The following is a 20392-nucleotide window of genomic DNA, read 5'->3' on the forward strand; positions in this document are numbered from 1 at the left end:
GATGTTGAGGTGGTCCTCACCCTCCTCCTCCACACAGTGCACCAGACTCTTCTCCAACTGTGGAGTCAGTCACAGGGGAATGGAAAGAAAGTGGTGACTGTTGTCATCATTTAGATGGCAGCCAGGTGGTGAGTACTCAGGACATTGCTCACTGGGCCTGAGTTGGATTAAGGTGCCATTCTAAGAGTTCATAGTATGTGGAGTAGAAAAAAGAAAAGGAGTTCCTGTCACCTGTTTTGGCTCCCCTACCCAGTCCCACATAGGCTGCTGCTTGTTAAACATGAGTGCCCCTTTTGTGTACCCCACCCATGTCTCCACCTGTGGCAGGGTGGCCCTGGCTTTTCTACAGGACATGGTCTGAAGGAACAGAATTGGGAATTAACCCTCTTTATGATCAGAGATGGCTTTCTTAGAAAGGACCCTAGGCAAGGCTTTGGTGGGAAATCTGGGGACAAGGTTGGTCTCTTCTGAGTGTTTTGGGGGGCTAGAGCTGGTTTTCTCATCATTGAGTTCCCAATGTGAGGCTCAAGGCCTGGCACATTATGGGGGGTACAATACTTTTTTCCCTCCAGTGCTGGGGATGAACCTAGGGCCTTGTGCATGCTAGGCAAGTGCTCTCCCACTGAGCCACACCCCAGCCCCCAATAAATATTCCTTGAACAGGTGTGTTCAAGGGGAACTGCTGTGCTGGGGGGTGTGGAGCTGCTGCAGGGCCACCCCTGACCCCTCCACCTGCAGTGCAGGTGTTCCAGGGCCACAGGAGTGGTTTAGAAAGCTTGCCTGTAAGAGGCTAGCTGTTGAGCAGGGAGTGAAATGCCAAAGAAGTAGAAACTGCACTTTGAAAGGATATGCACTTGACATCGCTAACAGCAGCCATTTCTTTTTCTTATAGTTTCTTCAGTATTCAGCCACTCCTTTCCCTCCTCATTTTTGCTTTGTCTTCACCTTCTCCCTTTTTCTTTATTCCTAGCCTTTTAGAAGATGGCAGATAGGGTTACTGACAACAGCAAATACTCAGCACTTTTTAATAAAAAGAATATGAGCCATAGGCTGGGGCTGGGGCTCAGTGGTAGACCTCTTGCCTAGCATGTGCAAAGTCCTGGGTTCGATCCTCAGCATCACATAAAAAATAAACAAGTAAAATAAAGGCATTCTGTCCATCTACAGCTACAAAAAAAAAAAAAAAAAAAAAAAGCCATTTGCATAGCACTTCCTGCTGGGCTGTCCATAGACAGGGTCCAGGCTTGTTCTTACCACGTTGTGCTTTTATAGATGGTGACACAGTTTTAAAGGGCCAGGTCAGCTGCTCATGCTTTAAAGTGGGTGGGAGGAGGTTAGCAAACTGCCCTTGGGCCGCAACCAGCCACTGCTGGTTTAATTACTGGCATGGCCAGACATTTGTCCAGATGTCACCTGTGATGCTGGTAGAGCATAAGCTGAAGCTGCCTCCCTTTCTCAACTCTGGCAGTATCCACTGCATTCTCCTTCTCCCTCTCCCTTGTCTGTCCTCTCCCCTTCTTCCTGTGCTTGGAGCATGGGGACCAACCCAGGATGATGGTTTGCATCTGCTTAGAAGCTGTTTTCTCTTCAGTTCCCACCATGCATGCCCAAGCAGTTCCTAGAAGTCACGTAATAACGATTTGCATTCATCATGCTTTTACTCCATGCCTGGTGTCACACCTTGTGTTCCTCGTGACAGACCTGCAGCCTGGGGCCTCTCAGGATTCCTGGGAGGAAGACGTGGAAAAGGATGGAACAGAGCAGGCCAGGCACCTGCTTGAGGGCACATTCTCAGGTCCCTGAAAGATGGAGTGGTGGGTGACGCTCATTCCCCTACAGTGTCAGTTTGTGGCTACCTTTCTATTAGTGGCTGATACCTGTTTGTTGCAGTCTGTCTGGGTGTCTAGTACAGGGCAGCTGCTTCGAATGTATCTCAAGAGAACTGCTGAGGTCATCAAGTCTATCAAAGACTAAATACCCAGTTCACTCTGTTGCACTGAGAGAAATTGTGTCAGAGTACATCTTTCCAGTTTTCAATGAAAAGTAGATCAACTCTTAAGAGTGGTGGGTGAATTTCTTAGAGGATTCCATCCTCTGGAATGGTATTTCATATATTTAAAAAGTATCTTTCACATCAAATACACATTCATTATAACAATTGAATAGGGCAGAAATGGTTGAGGTAGAGAGTGGTAGATTCCCATCTCCTCCCCCAATCTTACCACCCTACCCTACCGGCAATCTTTCTAACCTTTTCCAGAGTGTGTTCTTTTTTTTTTTTAAAGGAGAGAGAGAGATTTTTTAGATGTAGATGGACACAACACAATGCCTTTATTCTTATGTGGTGCTGAGGATCGAACCTGGGTCCCGCCCTGTGTTCTACCACTAAGCCACAATCCCAGCCCTAGAGTGTGTTCTTAACACCAGCTGATTTGCTAACTATTTCTAGGTTGATTTGTTTTTCAAATGTAAATGATGTTTATTGATTTACCAGCATGAAAGATTGGAACTTATCCCAAAATACCTCTATTTCTCCACCGTCCTTTCTACATTGTTTATAGTTAAATGATTTGCTTTTCATTCTTTTTATGGCTTTTTTTTGTTTGTTTTTCACGCTGGGAATAGAACCCAGGGCCTTGCCCATGCTCAGGATGTGCTTTTCCACTCCTTTTCCCAGCAGCTTCTTTTGTGACTTTGCATGATGAGATGAGCCTGGCCGTGCTTACCTTTGGGCTCTTCCACAGATGGAACCCGTGGTCCTTTTGGGACATCCTCTCCCTGCTGAGTCTGAATTGTAGTCTCTTTCCCCAACACATCTACATAGCCTCATGTTGCTGAGCTTGTTTCATTTTTCTTCTTAGCACCATCTTAACATATTTATTTATCTCCTCCCCCACCTGCAAGTAGAAGTTCTATCTATTTTGTTTGTTTCTCTGTCCCCGGTGATTGCAAGGATGCTGTGGTCCCGTACCAAGTACTTATTGAATGAATGAGTGAATGAAAAGGACCTGATCAGGGGCCCTGCCTTTTCTTGAGCTTCCTTCACCCTTCTGTTGAGGGTAGCTCTTGATGTGGTTAAGTTTGTTGAACTGAAACTCAGATCCTCATTCCCTGACGGGAGAGTGTCTCTGAAAAATGAAGCAGCGCTGACCTGGGTGACTGGTGAGATGTCAGGGTTTCTTTCCTCTTCACCGTGTCCCTAATTTCTAACTCTAAAGCCCTCAAGGTCAGAATCAGTTCTTTTCAGCATTTTGGGTAAAACTTGGGGCTATGATTTTTTGAGTAACTGTTTGCAGCTGCTTTTTGTTTTGTGTCTTTCGCACATCTTCCTTTTCTCCTGTCTTGACCATGTCACTTGTCTTTGTCTGGTGGAGTGTTGCTTTGGTCTTTTTCTTTACTCTGAGCATTCCGTGTGCTTCCCTTTGCCTTCCACCTCTAATCAGATTGGCTTCTCTCTGGCTCTCACGCTGGCCCTTTTCTTCACTGCGCTCCTTGGGGGGATTTGATTTGTTCGTCTTTGTTTTGGTTATTTTCTCCTTTTACTAGTGCAGTTTCTCAAGTGCTGTCCCAAGAGGCTCATTACTTAAGAAGTTCCCTAGGAAAGCTATGTGGGCAGGGACCTCTTTGAGTCCTTCTCCTCTTACAGCAGAGTGATGGTGGGGTTGGGTGTCACATGCTGGATGAGAATTACTAGAATTATATGGTTTAGAACTCTGAAAGCGTCCTTCATCCCTCTGAAGAGTCTGAGGCTGTGCGTCTGGGTGCTGCTGCTATGTCCTGTTTTTCTTTCCAGAAGCATTTAGGATGTTTCATGTGACAATGTTGCTGGGATTTTTGTTACTGTTGTTCAGTGTATTATGACATTTTGGTGTCTTTATTTTAGTTCTGGAAAGTTATCTACACCTGGGACAGTTTCCTTCCATCTGTGTATTTCCTCCTTTTTCTTCTTTTTGGATGCTCATCATTTAACTTTCCTGGGCTTAAATCTTTCATCTGTAAAATGAGAAAAATTGCATCTTCTTTTAAGATCATTGTGAGCAGTAAGTGAGCTGAGGTGAGCACTGCATAGTTGATGCATAGAAATGGCAGCCGCTGTCAGCGGGATCATTTAATCTGCTGAATTATTTCTTCATGTCTCACTTTTTTAACAAAATGTGTCTTTTTGCCCTTCTTCTTTCCTTTAATTTCTATTCATCCAATTGAATTGAAAAACAGTGTATATTTGTAATATTCTTTTTTTTTTTTTTTTAGTTATAGATGGACACAATACCTTTATTTACTTTTATATGGTGCTGAGGATGGAACCCAGTGCCCCACACATGCTAGGCAAAGTGCTCTACCACTGAGCTACAACCCCTGTAATATCTTCTTAAGAGCCCAATCCTATTTTTTAATTTGCCCCTTTGAATATATCTTGTTTTTAAGGTGGGCAAGATGGCATGTGTCTGTCACATCAGCCACTCGGGAGACTGAGTCAGGGGATTGCTTGAGCTGAACTCAAGAGTTTGAAGTCAGCTTGGGGGACACCGTGGCCCCCTCCAAACTAAAAAAAAAAAAAGTCTAGATCTTTCTGGCTGCCCACGCAGGAATGGTGTAGAAGTAAACTTAGGGCTAGGTGGCTGGTGAGGTGTTAGGAAGTATTCCTTGTTGAGAGGTATAGCATGTGGGCCAGGGGCTGCATTCTTGGGCAGTTTATAAGTTTGAAGGCCCGTTTGATAGCCATTGGTGACAGGTGAGCCTTGGGAGAGGAGCCAGTTTCCTTCAGGTCCTTGGGTGAGTGTTGGGCAACCTGGGTCCCTGACTGTGGGGCACTGGAGGAGAGGTGCAGATTTAGGGATGCATCATAAGTCTGTGTGGGTGGGCAATATCTGAGTTCCCTGTCCAACATCTCCAGCAACCTCTCCAAGGAGCCAAAAGAGACAGGCTGGAATGGAGATTTAGTTGTAAGCCATCTGGGACAATTCTCCCCAGGCTGAAGATTCTCCCTACTGATCCAGATTGTCCAGCAGGCAGGACTGCTCCTGCCTTACCCAGTTTGAAAGTGACAACAAGGGGCTCATTGTGGCTTCTGTTGTCCTCTAAGTCCCTGACACTGTCAGACCATGAGCAGTGGACTGAAGGAATGGAGGAGTGAGCCAGGTGTAGTTACTGCAGTTGGTAGCAGCAGTGGTTTACCTGCAGAGCCTGGTGTCAGTGAAGTGGCTAGAGTGCCTGGCAGAGGTGGTTGCTATAGACTTTAGAAGGTTACTGCATGGAGGTGAGTGGTAGGACTATTGTAGGGACAGGGCAGGCAGCTGGAGGGGAAGCAGTGGCAGCCAGGGGATTGGAGAGTGATGGCATTGGTGTGGAGCTGGGCCCTGAGGGAACCGGGGGCTGCATCAGGGGGACAGTGGAGGTGGGTAAGAAGGAGCCTTGGTATCACTGACCCCTGTGCCAGTTTTTGCAGCTCCAGGCTTCAGGAGCCACAGGCTCCCTATAGTTTGCCTTTCCCTCCCTGTAGTTTGCAGACTGGGTTCCATGCGAGGCTGGCTGTTTAGTCCTACCTTCAAGGGTCCCTAGTCACTCTAGGCTTGCCCTCCCTGCTTGCCAAGTTTGTTTCTATATATACATACAAGGTTGATATTTAAGAGCCTTTTCTTTTTTTTTTTTTTTGAAAGAAAAGTCCTTTTTTTTTTTTCCCCCTCTTGCATTGGGAATTGAACCCAGGGGAGCTCTACCCCTGAGCTTTATCTTCAGCCCTTTTTATTTATTTTGAGACGAGTTCTTGCTCAGTTGCCCACGTTGCCTTTAACTTGTGATCCTCCTGCCCCAGTCTCTCTAGTACCTGAAATTGTAGGTGTGCACCACCACACCCAGCTAATTAAGGTTTAAATATAAGAGTCATGTTTCATTATGTTTCACTGTTTTCTAGCAAATTCTGGGGCCCACTAAAGAATTAACTTACTTATGCAGATATGTAAGTTAATTCTTTAGTGGGCCCCAGAATTTGTAAGTTTGTTTTTTTTTTAACAATTGATATTTTAAAATGAAGTATGTCAGACAGAGAAAGGTAAACACTATGTGATATCACTTATATGTGGCATCTACAGTAGTCCAACTCGGAGAAGCCGATTGGGGTGGTGGCTGCCCAGGGCTGGGGACAGGGTATAGGGTGGTGGTGGTCAACTAAAGCAATCTTTAGATTAGTAGAATCTGATTGTTGTTGGTACTGTATTGTGTGCTTAACATTGCTCAGAGAGTAGGTCTTCATTAAATATTCTTAGGAAGAGAAAAACAATCAAAGGGCAGGAGGAAGCTCTGGGAGGTGAAGGAATGCCTCTGGCCTTGGTAATGATGGTGGCTTTATAGACTTACCCCAAACTCACTGAGATATGTCATTCAGTATGCAAACTTCACATATCTTTCCAACCTCAGGGAAGTGGTTAAAAAACCTCACAAGCAATTGGCAGGATTCTTCCTTTCTCCCAGGAATGGTAGCCTCTGGAGAGGGAGGGATGGAGAATAAGGGATTTGATCTTTATGTCCTGATTTTAGTTAAAAGCAGGGGAATAGTATATTCATGGTCTGTATAAATGTGGAATATATGTAATGTCTGTAGAAATGTGGAAACATGGATTTTTTTTAAAAATTTTTTAAATTTACCATGTTTTTAAGATTTTATTTATTTTAAACATGAATGGTTTACTTTGAATGAAATTATAGGCATATATAATTTTATATATATTTTACTGTTTGTTTCTTCCCTTTTTTTTTTAATTTTTGGGTTAATTAGGCTGGCTGTTCAAATGGCTTGGACTGTTCTCATTTGGTGCTAATGTAGAACCCAGGAGCAGAACCCTCTGAGATCCTTCCTGCATATCCTGTGTGCCTGTCCCTGGCACAGAGTGGGGTGTGTGCACATGGTGTAGCCAGTGATGAGGAGGTCAGGACTGTCGGGTCTGAGGCTGAGGCTCCAGGTCTTTCATACCTGAGTCAATTGAACTTGTGCAGCCTTCTCTGGCAGGAAGAAGTGCCTAGAAGACAGAGTCTTGTGCCCCTTCCTACTCTGTCTGCTGGATGTTCCAGTGGTCCATTCACCTTTCTCCTGTCCAGCTCTGCCCCCTTTTATTTCCCAGGCACCTTTTGGCATGCAATTTTCCTGACTTCCCTAGGGGAGCACGCCCTCCTGAAAAGCTGCCTTCAGAAGGAGGGAGGACAGCAGAGTGGGGGAGCTGCTACTGCTGCTTGCTGGGCCTTTGGAAGAGCAGGAGGCTGATGGATGGTTTTCCCTTTCTTTTTAGTGTGCAAGGAGCCCCCCTACAAAGTGGAGGAGTCGGGGTACGCTGGCTTCATCATGCCCATCGAGGTGTACTTCAAAAACAAGGTAGGATCTTCCAGAGCAATGAGCAGGATGTGCATCCCATTAGAGACCCCTAGGCAGCGGGTACCATAGGCAGCTCACAGGGAGGAGACAGAAGTAGCTTGTGCAGATAATATGCATTGCAGGGACTGCCAGTGAGCATATGCTGGTGTGGAGTTCCGCAGTTTTCCTGGGGCCCCAGATGGCCTCCTTGGAAGTTGAGAAAGCATGACATGTCCTGATGGGCGGGTTCTGTGAGGGTCCTTGAGGGTCATTCACTGGGCCATATGTGGTGAGAGAGAGCTGGAAGTAGTCTCGATGTCACAGCAGCGACTAGGTGGGGTAGTTATATGCCTCTTCTGAGTAGGACCTTGATGACCCTCAGGGGAAGGAGTTGTTAATACTGTTCATGAATGAAGTAAGTTACAAGTGTAATAGGTATAGAGAGGACTTACATGTGTCATCAGTGACAGCAAGGGTAATATGGATGGGAGGATTCCAGGAGATTTTTTTCCCCAGTATATTTTAAAATTATTTTTAAGTTGACATAAATGTGCTTTTATTTGTGGGGTACAGTGTTAAAATTTGAGACATGTCTACAATGTATAGTGACTAAATAGGAAAATTAGCATTTTCTTCTCCTTGGATGTTATTTCTGTGTGTTGGGAACCTTCAAGCTCTTCTAGTTGTTTTTCAATGTGTAATAAACCATAGACTACCATCTCTACACTATGCTATGCAATTTTAGGGCTTTTATTTTCCCAGTCTGTAGTTTCTAAACTTTTTTTTTTGCTCTGTAATTGAAAAAAGAGGCTGCCCTGCAGCCTGCTTTTGATGCTCACAGGTGCCACCAAGGGGCCAGTGGTGGCATTTCCTGGCTCAGGCCATTCTGGCTGCTCTTCTGCAAATTGCAACTAGACTGTCTTTCAAGGAGTAGGTCTCTGGCTGTTGGGTACCGCCCACTTTGCTGTAAAGAGTTCCTTTGTTTATACCCACTGGGAAACAGGAGTCAGGAATCACACTGTTTTACAGACTCCCTGGCCTTATGGCGCTCTCAGGTGACACTTAGGTGTGCCACCCCACTGGAGCCCAGTGGCAGGTGTGACTCAGCCAGGTTTCAGGTACAAGGCCTCCTGAAATCTGAAAGGCTGTTCACAGACACCTGGCTCGTTCTGTGACATTTGTGGGATGGAGACCACAGAAGCTGGTGACCAGACCTCATGGCAGCAGAGCTGAGCCAGTCTGCAGGTAGACTCCTTAGGTCCCAGGGGCAAGTCCCCTGGCAGACCTGCACCCAGCCTCTCAAGACCCCTCAGTGAATGTGTGGAGGAGGAGCAACCCCATTAGCCACTTTTAGGGTAGTTGAAGGCCGGAGTCCTTCTGCTGAGTGCTCTTATCTTGGCATTCTTCAGGGTGTGGCAGGGGACAGAATCTCTGGGACTGGTCAAAACTTCCCTGGTTTGACTAAGAGTACCTTTGAGGTCAGAAGCAGTTGGAGTCCCATGGGTCTGTGGGCTTTTGTGTTTCTGACACTTATGGTTCCTGGCACCTTGACCTTCCTCTCCCTACTGAGGGCTGAACATGTAGCCAGTTAGGGCTGCTGAGGTGGACGCTGATTCCTGGAGCTCTTTCACCTGGCCCAGGGGACCCTGTGTCCTGAGAATGTCATCTCTGCTAGGCTGGAGAGTCCTGGCCAAGCCGTCTCTTCTAGAGCAGGACACTCAGTGCTAGCGCAGAGGCCCCTGCTAGAATCCTCTTGGCCCTTGGTGTGGCCTCTACAGTTTACTGTAGGCCTGTTGCTGTGCCTGGGCTGCTGATCTCTGTGGGAGGGAGAACGTATGTGGTGTCTGTGTGGTACCAACTGAAGGAAGGTAGACAGGTCTTAGTTGCCTCATGGGCCCAGCGTCCCCAGCTTCTTGATGAGCCAATCAGAGCCCTTTGTAAGCAGAGAGGAGTGCTTCACACTTGTGACCCAGAAAGCTGCAGTCTCCTTTACCTCCCTACTCCTGGCAGGAGTCTGCTGCTTTCCTTCTCGTATGGCTGCCCACCAGGAACTGGTCAAGGTTCGTGCTTGCCACAGGACATAGTCAGTTTGGTGTTCTCATTTCTGAGGTTGCCATCTGCTGAGGATGGAGGCCCCAGCAGACTTGGCCTGGTGTCCTCTGCTCTTTAGCACATGCAGTAGTAGGGACAGTGGAAGGAAGTTCACCTCACTGGGGGAGAGCACTTCAGCACCTCGATGCTTGGTACTTGAGAGGAGGCCACTCCTGCTCCTTTTCTTTGTTTTGGTCCATGTTCCAGAGCATCCTTAGAGTTGAGTTGTCATCCCACACTCATGGACATCTTGTTCAGCCTTGCGTCTGCAGGTGGGTGGGCAACCCACAGAGGAAAAATTGTATTCCCGGCCTTTGGGAGCGGCCTGTGCTATCGCCTGGCCCCCAGCAGCATGGAGCAGCTGTATGTGGACTTCCAGGACCTCCCTCCCGCAGACTGGGAGTGGGCTTGGAGGCAGGATGGGCAGGTCCTTGGCAGTACTGTTCATTCAGACCCTGCTTCCCATCCTCACCCTGTGTGGGGAATCTCAGGCCAGCTGGCAGCCAGGCCCCCCAGCGTTGGAGCAACGCACACGTAGCAGGAACCTGAGGGAGCTCAGGTCACACACCTGCCTTATCCTGTAGCCCACACCTGAGCAGTGCTTGCCTGGGTCTGATCTCCAGATTTCAGGGCTGTTTTTGTCCTGAGTTCTCTGTGGTTCTATCCCCCTTACTTTCTGCCCCTGATGGGGAAAGGGACTGGGCAGTCCTTTGGACATAGGACTGCCCCTACTGGGCTCATTATCCTCCTCTGTGCTGGGGATTCAAGAAGACAAGGGGCCCTCTCTGAAGGGGTTGTCTGGATTCCTGACTGCTCTTTCAAGATCCTCAGGGCCTTATTTCAGGTGTGTCTTATGTGCTTGAATGGGTGGTACAGGACTCCATGTTCTTCTGCAGCACCCATTGTCTTGTTCTTTGAAAGGCCCTGAGGTGCTTCCCCAACACAGTACCACATCCCAGTTTCCATCTGGAAGGAGCGGGTGTGCTGCTCCCTGCTCTGTGGCCTCCAGCAATCCCCAGCAACTCTTGGCTTCAGGTCAAGGTATTTTTAAAAAATCTGGTTTATCAAGGTATAATTTACATATAGTAAAATTCTCCTGTTTTAGGTGTAGTGGATTTTTTAGATCTCAGTATGTGGTTTCATTTGAACCCCGTTGGAGGAGGGCCAGTTTTTCTGTTTCAATGAAAGAGAAGAGGCTGCATTCCCATGCCAGATGTTGGTCTGAACAACTCCTGCAGAGGCTATGGTGGCTGCGCCTGGGTCCACTGCCTCCTCTTCAGACAATTGCCATGTGTCTCTCAGCACGGTCTCAGAACAAGGGCTGACTGCCTGCTCATGCTCTGACCCTGCTCATTGGGAATTCTGTGTTCTTTTTAGAGGGTCCTGGACTAAGGCAGTCCAGGAGGTGACCCCACCACAGACAGTGCAGGCACGCAGACCCTGATCTCCACTGTGGTGGCGTGTGTGTGTGTGGTGCACCAGCTAGTGCCTCCAGATGAGCCCCCGAGGGAAGGAGCCACCCAGGCCGTGGAAGAGGGAGGAGGAGGGGACCCCCCACCCAAAGCTGTGGAAGGGGGAGCTCTTGGATAAGTCTCTTGGTGAAGGCCACAGGGGTTGGCAGGACTGGACTCAGAGTCAGCTACGAGCAGACACACACCTGTTGCTTAAATAACTGAGACAGACGTGACCTAGGATGACTGTTGTCAATAAATTTGGGTTTTTACTTACACTTAGGTGACAGAGACAGTATTATTCTTTGTATTACATTGCCTTTATTACCTAAATGTGGGTCCCTGCTTCTCAAATTTTGTAAAGATCAGACAGTTGTGAAAAACTGAGTATCAGTTGATTGCAAAAACAGTTTATCTAGGTATGGAGAGCTGTTTGAACCAAGGCTGTGGTGAATGGATGTGTGCTGATTTTTCTGTCTTCAGGGAGCCAGGCTTGCATCTGGTAGTAATCTATTGGTTATTCGTTCAGCAGCAAGTCAGAAATATTATGATATTTCACTCGAATCTATTGTGCTCAAATAGCTTTTATTGAAGGCTTGTTAGATATCTTTTACAAGGGTGTCAGCACATGTCAGATACCTTGCATGAGGCATACCTCTGTATTAGCTATCTTAAATGGGAGCATGTGGATGCATACAGTAGCATACAGAAGTAATGAAATGGAAGTCTTACTGTCATTTATTCACTTACAAAATATGTGCCATTCTTCAAAACTCATTCTTCAAAACTCAGTGTTCTGTGTGTTTCCACACCGTGAATTACACTGGGGATTCACAGATTGTTTCAGGAGGCATAGATTGTGTCTTTGAGTATTTTATGATGTTTATTGTAAGCATTCAACAGATAATACAAGTTAGACGTGTATGAAAATTAAATGTAATCTAAATAAGAATGAAAGGAATAATATAGTAATTGTATATTTAGTGAACTATTAAAATACCCAAAAGGATAAGTTGAATGTAAGGTCAGAAATCAAGGGGAAGGTGACCAAGTTTAGCATGGGGATGGTCGTGTGGCCACCCTGGGTGGGGAGACCAGCTAATGGTGTAGGTTGGAAGCAGGTACACAAGGGTTCAACTTCCAGGAAGTGTTTCTGTCACCACTGGTGCAGGGGACCTCTCTAAACCTCAGTTTCTGTTTCCGTAAGGTGGAGATCCTGCCTGTATCAACTTGGAAGACTCAGGTAGGGCAGCAGGTGAAGCCTTAGCCCAGTGGCCATTCCACATGCACTAGCCGCTGTTATTGTGGATGGCCAGGCAGCAGAGTGCAAGGGGAGAAGAGCCTGGGGGCTTTTGAAGGCCTGAGGAGGTGGAGGTCCTAGGGACCAAAAGATGCTATTTGACTTCTCTGGAGGGGTCTATAACCAGAACAGAAAAGGTTCTTTCTCAGACATCAGCTTGTATGGTGCACGGTGAGCTTTTCGCTTGTGTGTTTGCCTTTGAATATGGCTTAGTCTGTAAAGTGAAGGAATTATGCTTTACATGGTGTTGAACACTAGGTTTTAATGGGGGCTGCATTTTTTTTTTTTTTTTTTTTTTTGTAACCAATTGGTAGGAGCAACTTATTTGTAAAGAGTTCCCTTTCTCTCAAGGAGGCCTTCATCTGATAGCATAAGTCATGCATGTGTGTCCCAAGGAATTCTTCAAAATTGAGGTGACGTTTGCATGAAGTGCATTCTAACCATTTTAACGCGTTCAGTTTAGGGGCATTTACCACCTCTCCTCTAGTTTCAAAAGTTTTTCATCACTTGAGGAGGGTACTCAGGAACTTTCACTCTCCATTTCCCCTTTGTCCTCTCCTGGCAACTGCTAATCTGCTTTCTGGTCTATGGATTTGTGGGGTGTGGACATTTCAGGTAAGTAGAATCATGTAACATGGGACCTTTTGCACCTGGTGACTGCTTTCACGCAGCCTGCTTTTGAGGCTTATCCAGGTTGTGGCCTATACCAGGACAGGTTGAGGACTACAAGTTTTTCAGATTTTGGAGTTTTGGGGATTATGGGTTATTTGTATAGACTTTACCCATAGAGCATCTATAATGTGAAAATCCAAAATTCAAAGTGTTTTCACTTTCAAGTTAGGAATGCTCAACCTGTACACCATTGCTTTCCTGGCTGAGTGCACCATAGCCAATTCTCATTATTTGAGAATAAACACTGAGTTGGCAAATACCGCCCCGTTTCATGTATAAGTTCTTCTAGTCACAACCTTCTATCAACTGATGAATACATAACTTTGTTATGTGTGTTTCTGTTTAAAGACACCCTATTTTATATTGTTGATTCATTGATGCTAAACTCATGGCCATCAGCATTATAAGTCCTGCCTGAGTGAAGCTCATCATTGAACACAAACGTTTTCTCTTCTTGCCTCAGGAACACTGGACAGTGCTGTAGCAGTATGCTTAGAGCTCCTTTTAAACAGCCAAAGTGGGGTGGGGGAGTACAAAAATGTGGAGAATGTGGCACAGTGTTCACAGGGCGAGCTGCAGCAAGTGGACAGCACCACCTCGTCCCATGTCCCCTGGGAATGAGTCCATTGGGCAGTTTGGAGTTTTTACTGTTCTGCATATATTTACAAATAACTATGAAAGCCTTGAGTATTTTGGGTTTACAAATAAACTTTAGTGAGTAGGTGACTTAACAAGTATGGAGTCTATGAATAATGTGAACTGACTATCCTACAACTTGTTTACCCCTTCGTCTATGGATAGACACTTGGCCGTTTCTGAGCTGCTGTGAATACAGCTAGCTGCTCTGACAAGTGTGTAGATACACGTGTCTGAGGACCAGTTCTCCAGTCTTTTGGGAGTGGAACTTCTGGGTCATGTGGTAGTTCTGTTTAAAGTTTTGAGGAACTGCCAAAGTCTTCCACAGTGAGTGTACATCTTACATTTCCACCAGCAGTGTATGATGCTTCCTTCTCCCCTGTCCTTAGCAGTGCTTGTTTTCTCTTTCACATGATAGCCATCCTAGTGGCTGTTACGTTCAACATCTTTTCATGGGCTCCTTGGATATTTGTATATCTTCTTTGGGGAAATGTCTGTGTACATCTGCCCATTTTCAAATTGTTCTTTTCTTATTGCATTGTGGAACTTGTGATTGGCAAATATTTCCCCTCCTTCTGTAGGTTGTCTTCACATTCTTGATAAGGTTGTTTTATGTACCAAATTAAGTTTTTATGAAGTACGGTTATCTATTTTGTCATTATTGTTGCTTGCACTATTAGTATCAAGCCTGTGCCTCCAATACCAACTCTGAGGTCATCAAGAATCACTCCTCATGTTCACTTATACTAGTTTTATGGTGTTTGCTTTGTTGTTTGGAGCTGGGGAGCACACCAGGGCCTTGGACACGCTAAGCACATGCTCTATCACTGAGCTACATCCCAGCCTCCAGTGTAGTTTTAGTTTTTATCTTTATGTAGTTGGTCTTCCCTAAGTTAACTTTTGTGTGTGTGTGGAGTGAGGTAGGGGGTCCAGCTTCATTCTTTTATGCAGTTTTTTTCCAGATGACCCACACCATTTATTGAAGAGATTATTCTTTTCCCATTGAGTGATCTTAGCATCCTTGTTGAAAATAAAGTGGCCATAGAATTTGGGTTTAAAACTGGACTCTTAATTCCATAGTATTAGTTTATATGGCTGTCATTATACTAGGACCATACTGTTTTGATTACTGTTGTTTTCTAGGAAGTTTCAAAATTGGAAAAAGTATGAGTTTTTTCCTAACTCTGTCAGATTTTCCTCCTCTGCTTCAGTATGATTTTGTTTATTCTGGGCTCTTTGCTGTTTGTCCTACTCTATTTTCTATACTCTAATAGAATGCCTGGGACTGGGACATTTATAACGAAAAGAGGTTTATTTTGGCGTCTGGTTTGGGAGTCTGGGAAATCCAAGAAGGGGCAGCTGCATATGATGAGGGCGTCTTGCTGCTTCACAATGTGGCAGAAGTCAGAAGGATACTAGGGTATGTGTGGAAGAGACAGAACAGGCAGGGTGACCTCATTTTATAAAAGTTTGCTTTTGTAGTAACTAATCCAGTCCCACAAGAGCCAGCATTAACTTAGTCCATGAGAAAAGCTTTACTCCTTGCTGATGACCAGGTCACCTCCTAAATGTTCCACGTCCAACAATGTCACAATGGAAGTCAAGTTTCAGCTTGAATTTTGGGTGGGGGACAAACTACATTCATTCCATAGCATCTTTCCTTATGATTATTTGAGATTTGGCTTTCCCATTTTTGCAAATAATTCCATTGGAATTTTGATAGGGATTGCATTGACTCTGGAGATTGTTACCATCTTAGCAATATTAAGTCTTCCAGTTCTGTGAATATTGTATGTCATTTCATTTAATTAGGCCTTTAATTTCTTTCGGCAAGGTTTTGTGTTTTGGAGAGTCTTTTACCTTCTTGGTTAATTTTTTTTTTTTTTTAATATTTATTTTTTTTAGTATTTGGCGGACACAACATCTTTGTTTGTATGTGGTGCTGAGGATCGAACCCGGGCCGCACGCACGCCAGGCGAGCGTGCTACCACTTGAGCCACATCCCCAGCCCTTTCTTGGTTAAATTTATTCCTAGGTATTTTATTCTTTAGAATGCTAAGTAAATGGAATTGTCCTGATTTGTTTTTTGTTCACGCGTTGCTGGTGGATAAAAACACCACTGATTTTTTGCATGTTGGCCTTTCACCCTGCATCTTCATTGAATTTGTTTGTTACCTTTAGTAGTCTTTGTCTTTTTAGGACTTTCTGTAATGGAGTCATGCCTCTGTGAGTGGAGCTAGTTTTACCTCTTCCTTTTCAGTGTGGTTGACTTTTGTTTCTGTTTCTGTTTGATTGCGCTAGTCAGGGCTTCCAGCAGTGTCAAGTGGCGCTGGTAAGAGGAACTTCCTGGTGGGCTTCTGACCTTAGGTGAGAGTCTCCAGTCTTACAGTTAACTGTGATGTCATGTGTGGGGTTTTCCATAAATGCCCTTTATTGGATTAAGGAAGTACCTTCTAAGAGGAGAGAAAAACAACAGCAACACTTTTTTTCTCTACTCACATTTCTGACACCAAACCTATGGGTTTCCCCACAACAAACCTGCTTCTGTCCCCCCTATACCCATCACCCAGGAAGTTACAAGGGTTTTGGGAGCTCTGTGCCAGGACTGGGGGCAGAGACCAAACACATTTCTTTTATGAGACTATTCCTTGTGTACTTTTTTTTTTTAATCATGAACAGGTGGGGCTGGGGTTGTGGCTCAGTGGTAGAGCGCTGGTCTTGCATGTGTGAGGCACTGGGTTTGATCCTTAGCACCATGTAAAAATATATAAAGGCATTGTGTCCATCTATAATTAAAAAATAAATTTAAAAAAATCATGAACAGGTGTTAAATCCTTTCAAATGCCTTTTCTGCTTCTATTGAGAAAATTGTGGGTATTTTCTTTCCTGCTAGTAATGTGCTGAATTATGTCGATTGATTTTTATGTTGAACCGTCCTTGCATTCCTGGGACAGTCCCTTTTTGTTTGATGCACTGTCTTTTTCATGTGCTATTAGGTTGGTTTGCTGGTGTTTCCTTGAGGATTTTTTGTGTCTCTTCATAAGGAATATTGGTCTGTGGTTCTCCTGTGGCATCTTTGTGCTTTAGTATCAGGGTAGTAATGCTGAGCTCATACTGACCTCATACTGACCTCATAGAATGTGTTAGGCAGGGTTCCCTCCTCTTCTCCTTTTGGTAGAGTTGAGTACGTTGGTGGTCATTATTCATTTTGTTTTTATTTTTTATTTGGAGCTGGGGATGGAGCCCTGGCCTTATACGTGCTCAGTGGGCACTGAGCCCTGAGCTCCAACGCAGGCCTCTTTCTTCTTTGAATATTTGGTGGAGTCCACAGGGAAGCCATCTGGTTTTGGACTTTCAGGGAAGTTTTTGATGACTGATTCATTCTCTTGTTATAGATCTGTTGGGAATTTCTGCTGCTTCTTGATTCAATTTTGGTAATTCATTTGTAGGAATATGTCCATTTTCTCTAGATTTTCACATTTGTGGCGGTATGATTGTTTGGAGTGTCCTCTTAGATTCTTTCACTTTCTGTCAGCTTGGTAGTTGTTAATTTTATTTCTGATTTTGGTTATTTGTGTGTTCTTGCTTTTTCCTTAGTTTAGCTAAATGTTTGTCCATTTAGTTGATCTCTCCAAAGAACCAAATAATTTGATTCACTCTGTTGTTTCTTGTTCTCTGTTTTATTTATCTCTGTTCTTGTCTGCTCTTCTGGCTTTGGGCTTAGTTTGGGGTTTACTTCTTTTTCTAGTTCTTTAAGGTGGACAGTTAGTGGCTGATTGTTTTTTAATGTAGGCATTCACACCTTTGAACTTCCTCTGAGCAATGCTTGTATTGAGTTCTGTAAGCTTTGGTGCATTGTTTTGTTTTCTTTATCCCAAAGTATTTTCTGGGGCTGGTTGTGGCTCACTGGTTGTAGCTCACTGGTAGAGCACTTGCCTAGCAGGGGCAAGGCTCTAGGTTCAGTTCCTGGCTCCACAAAATCAAGGCAAAAACCCCAAAGAGGCAAATTTTTATAATTTTTCTAGTGATTCTTGTTTAACTCAGTGGTTGTTTAATTTCAGGGTTTTCAATCTTCCTTCTCAATTTCTAACTGGATAGTTGCTTTTTCTGTGGCTTATAATCCAGTCCTCTTGTTTATTGAGTTGTCCTAAATGCTGTCCTCTTGGCCAGTGGGAGCTCTGTCCATGTGTGCTCTGAGTCTTTTTATCATGTTGCTGTGGTTTTCTGGGTGCTTCTGTACATTTGGGTCCCCTAGGGTTTCCCTACCCCAGCTCTAGAGCCAGTCATGGCTTTGAAAAGTCCTAGTTCCTTTAATTGGAGAATGGGATTTAAAAGCCAAATTCTGGGAGCTAAGTGTGCTCATTGCTACTGGAATGTCACTGTGTTTGGGCCTCTTGCAGGACAGCTGGGAAAGGCATTGTATATAAACAAATTCCCCTTGACATCCATGTTTATTTCTTTAACTCTGCCTGGTCATACCAATGTTTCCAGCTGCACTCCAGCTCTGTGGAATTCATTGCCCTTTCCTGGTGGCTTCTTGGTCACTGCTGTTTCTAAAGGAAGGAACCGGCTCATTATTTGTGCTGTATTTACTTCTTTAACGCTGCTGAACCTGGAATACAGCTTCAAAATTGCTAGCTGGCCTCCTGTGAGAGACACCAAGCAGAATACAGTGTTTGTGTGCAGTTCTGTCTTCACCTCCCAGAGCCTAGTCAGAGGTTTTACCTCTTTCCTGAATCTTCCTCAGTGTGTTTTGTCATCCATTTGTAGCAGCTATGCATTCATCAGTGAGTCTGCATTCCATCTCGGGTCCCCTCCCATCCCGCTCTGGTTATTATCAACTATTATTTTTTCCAGTTTGTGTTCAGTGGAATCCACTTTGGGTTTTGACATGTATAGAGCGATGCCCGGCTACAACAGTTCCATGCAAAACAGTTCTGCCCCTAGACTACCACATGCTGTCCCTTTGAAGCCAGCCCCCAGCCCCACATCTCTTTTCATCCCTGTGGCTTGCCTTTTCCAATTGCCATATAAATAGAATCAGACAACATGTAGCCCTTTGTGTCTGGTTTCTGTCATTTAGCAAAATGTACTTGCAGTTCCTCAGAATTGTGGCAGGAATGAATAGTTTGTTTCTCTTTTGCGGAGTAGCATTCTGTTGTAGTGTGTGTTGCAGTTTGTCCCTTCACCTGGGAGGGGTGTCGGGTTGTTTCCAGATTTGGGTAATCATCAATAAAGTTGCCATGAACACTTGCATACCAACTTTGGTGTCAACATAAGTTTTCAGTTTATTTGAGTAAATACCCAGGAATGGGGATTGCTGGGTCACGTGTCAAGGTGTTGTCCAGCCATTTTGCCATTTTCTCCTTCCCTCCCTCTCCTTCCTCCCCCTCCCATCTGTCCCTTTCTAGTGGGTATATAGTGGTCTCTAAACAGCTCTCCTGGGACACAGTCCCCATGACACACAGTTCCTCCATCTCACATGCATAGTTCTGCGTGGAGTGTATTCAGAGTTGTGCTTTGTCAGCCCATTGCCACTCTAATCCAGTGGGATTCCTAGGTCTGTTGATGGCTTTGTTGAGCTGGCTAACTGCCAGGCATCCACAGTAGCCACTCCCGTTTCCATTCTGTGGCATCAGAGGCCCAGGCTGTGCACTTCATGGACACTCACTGTGTCTTTGATTGTGGCTGCCCAGGTGCTATGGACCTGAATTGGGCACCTTAACTGAGTCGCCTCTCCCCCATGGCTTTTATGGACTTATTTGCTATTCAGATATTTTCTTCAGTGCAATATCTGTTCAGAATTTTGCCTTTTTTCTTCTCTCTTAAAATTGACTTAGTTTTTTATTGTTGAGTTTCAAGAGTTGTTTATATACTCTGGGTACAGGTTCTCGATGTGGTATATAATTTACAAATATTTTTTCCGAGTCTGTGGCTCTTCTCTTCATTCTCTTACGTCTTGCTGAGCAGGTTTTATATTTTGATAGTCAACTTATGGTTATTTTTTCTTTCATGGATTGTGTTCTGGTAGTGTATCTAAAAACCCTGTGCCAGACCCAACTGGTTTCTTCTAGCCCGTCCTGGTAGTCCATGCAGAGCTGCTGTGCCTGGAGGCTGAGGGAACAGCTCCAGTGATTGTGTATTCTTTGCAATTGAGGGCTTAAAAAATTCTCAATTTACAGTGAGGAGGAAGAGGAGGAATTGCTTTTCTTCTTTATTTGCTGGAGTTTTATTGATTTATTTACACAACAAATGTTTACTAAGTCTGGGGCCTGATATCCAGAGGGGTTGTGGCCCCATTTCTTTTGGTGTTCACAGCCTGAAAGGGCAAGGGAGAACCACATATTCATGGAAGCAACAACATCAGAATGTATCCTCAGCTCCATGAGGCCAAAGTTTAGGGTGTTTCAAGCACTGGGGGACCTGGGTAGAAAGGGAAGAATTTCCTGTAGGAGATGAGATTGATGCAGAGGCCTGCAGGTGACACAGAGTCAGTGAGGACAGGAAACTTTTTGGGCAAAGGAGCAGCTAATATAAAGGGCAAAGCCAGGATGATTGGGATGCAAATGTGTGGGTGCAGAGGGAGGTGGACAGCTGGAGAGCTGGGCAGGGCTGTGCACACTGAGGACCCCTGGAGTATGTTGTGCTAGGGGTGACAAGATGATACTTGCTTCTAGACCCTCAATAAATGATTGAGTCTTCTGAATCCTCTGGGTTCATCTGCCTCTTTGCATAAGATCTAGTGGCAGTGGCTTCAGAATCCCATGAGGTTCCCATCATCCCTCAGTCTGTAGCATCAGTCATTATAGAGCAGAGCTGGCTTAGTCTTTCCCAGAAGGAAGTCAGTGGCTGCCAAATAGGAAGTACTTGTCTATGTCCTGGTTTGATTAGAGAGCCGGG

General features: G+C 45.0%; 1 protein-coding gene across 1 annotated transcript in view; it reads left to right on the top strand.

The window, feature by feature from the left end:
• Window positions 1-20392, top strand: part of Mllt1 (MLLT1 super elongation complex subunit) — a 59221-nt gene that overhangs the window by 9503 nt on the left and 29326 nt on the right. Inside the window, exon 3 of the mRNA XM_027952424.2 lies at window positions 7281-7363. Within this exon, the coding sequence (XP_027808225.1) occupies window positions 7281-7363 (83 nt within the window). The remainder of the gene's footprint in view (window positions 1-7280; window positions 7364-20392) is intronic.

The sequence above is a fragment of the Marmota flaviventris genome, chromosome 1 (assembly GCF_047511675.1).
Source record: "Marmota flaviventris isolate mMarFla1 chromosome 1, mMarFla1.hap1, whole genome shotgun sequence".
Taxonomy (NCBI): Eukaryota; Metazoa; Chordata; class Mammalia; order Rodentia; family Sciuridae; genus Marmota; species Marmota flaviventris.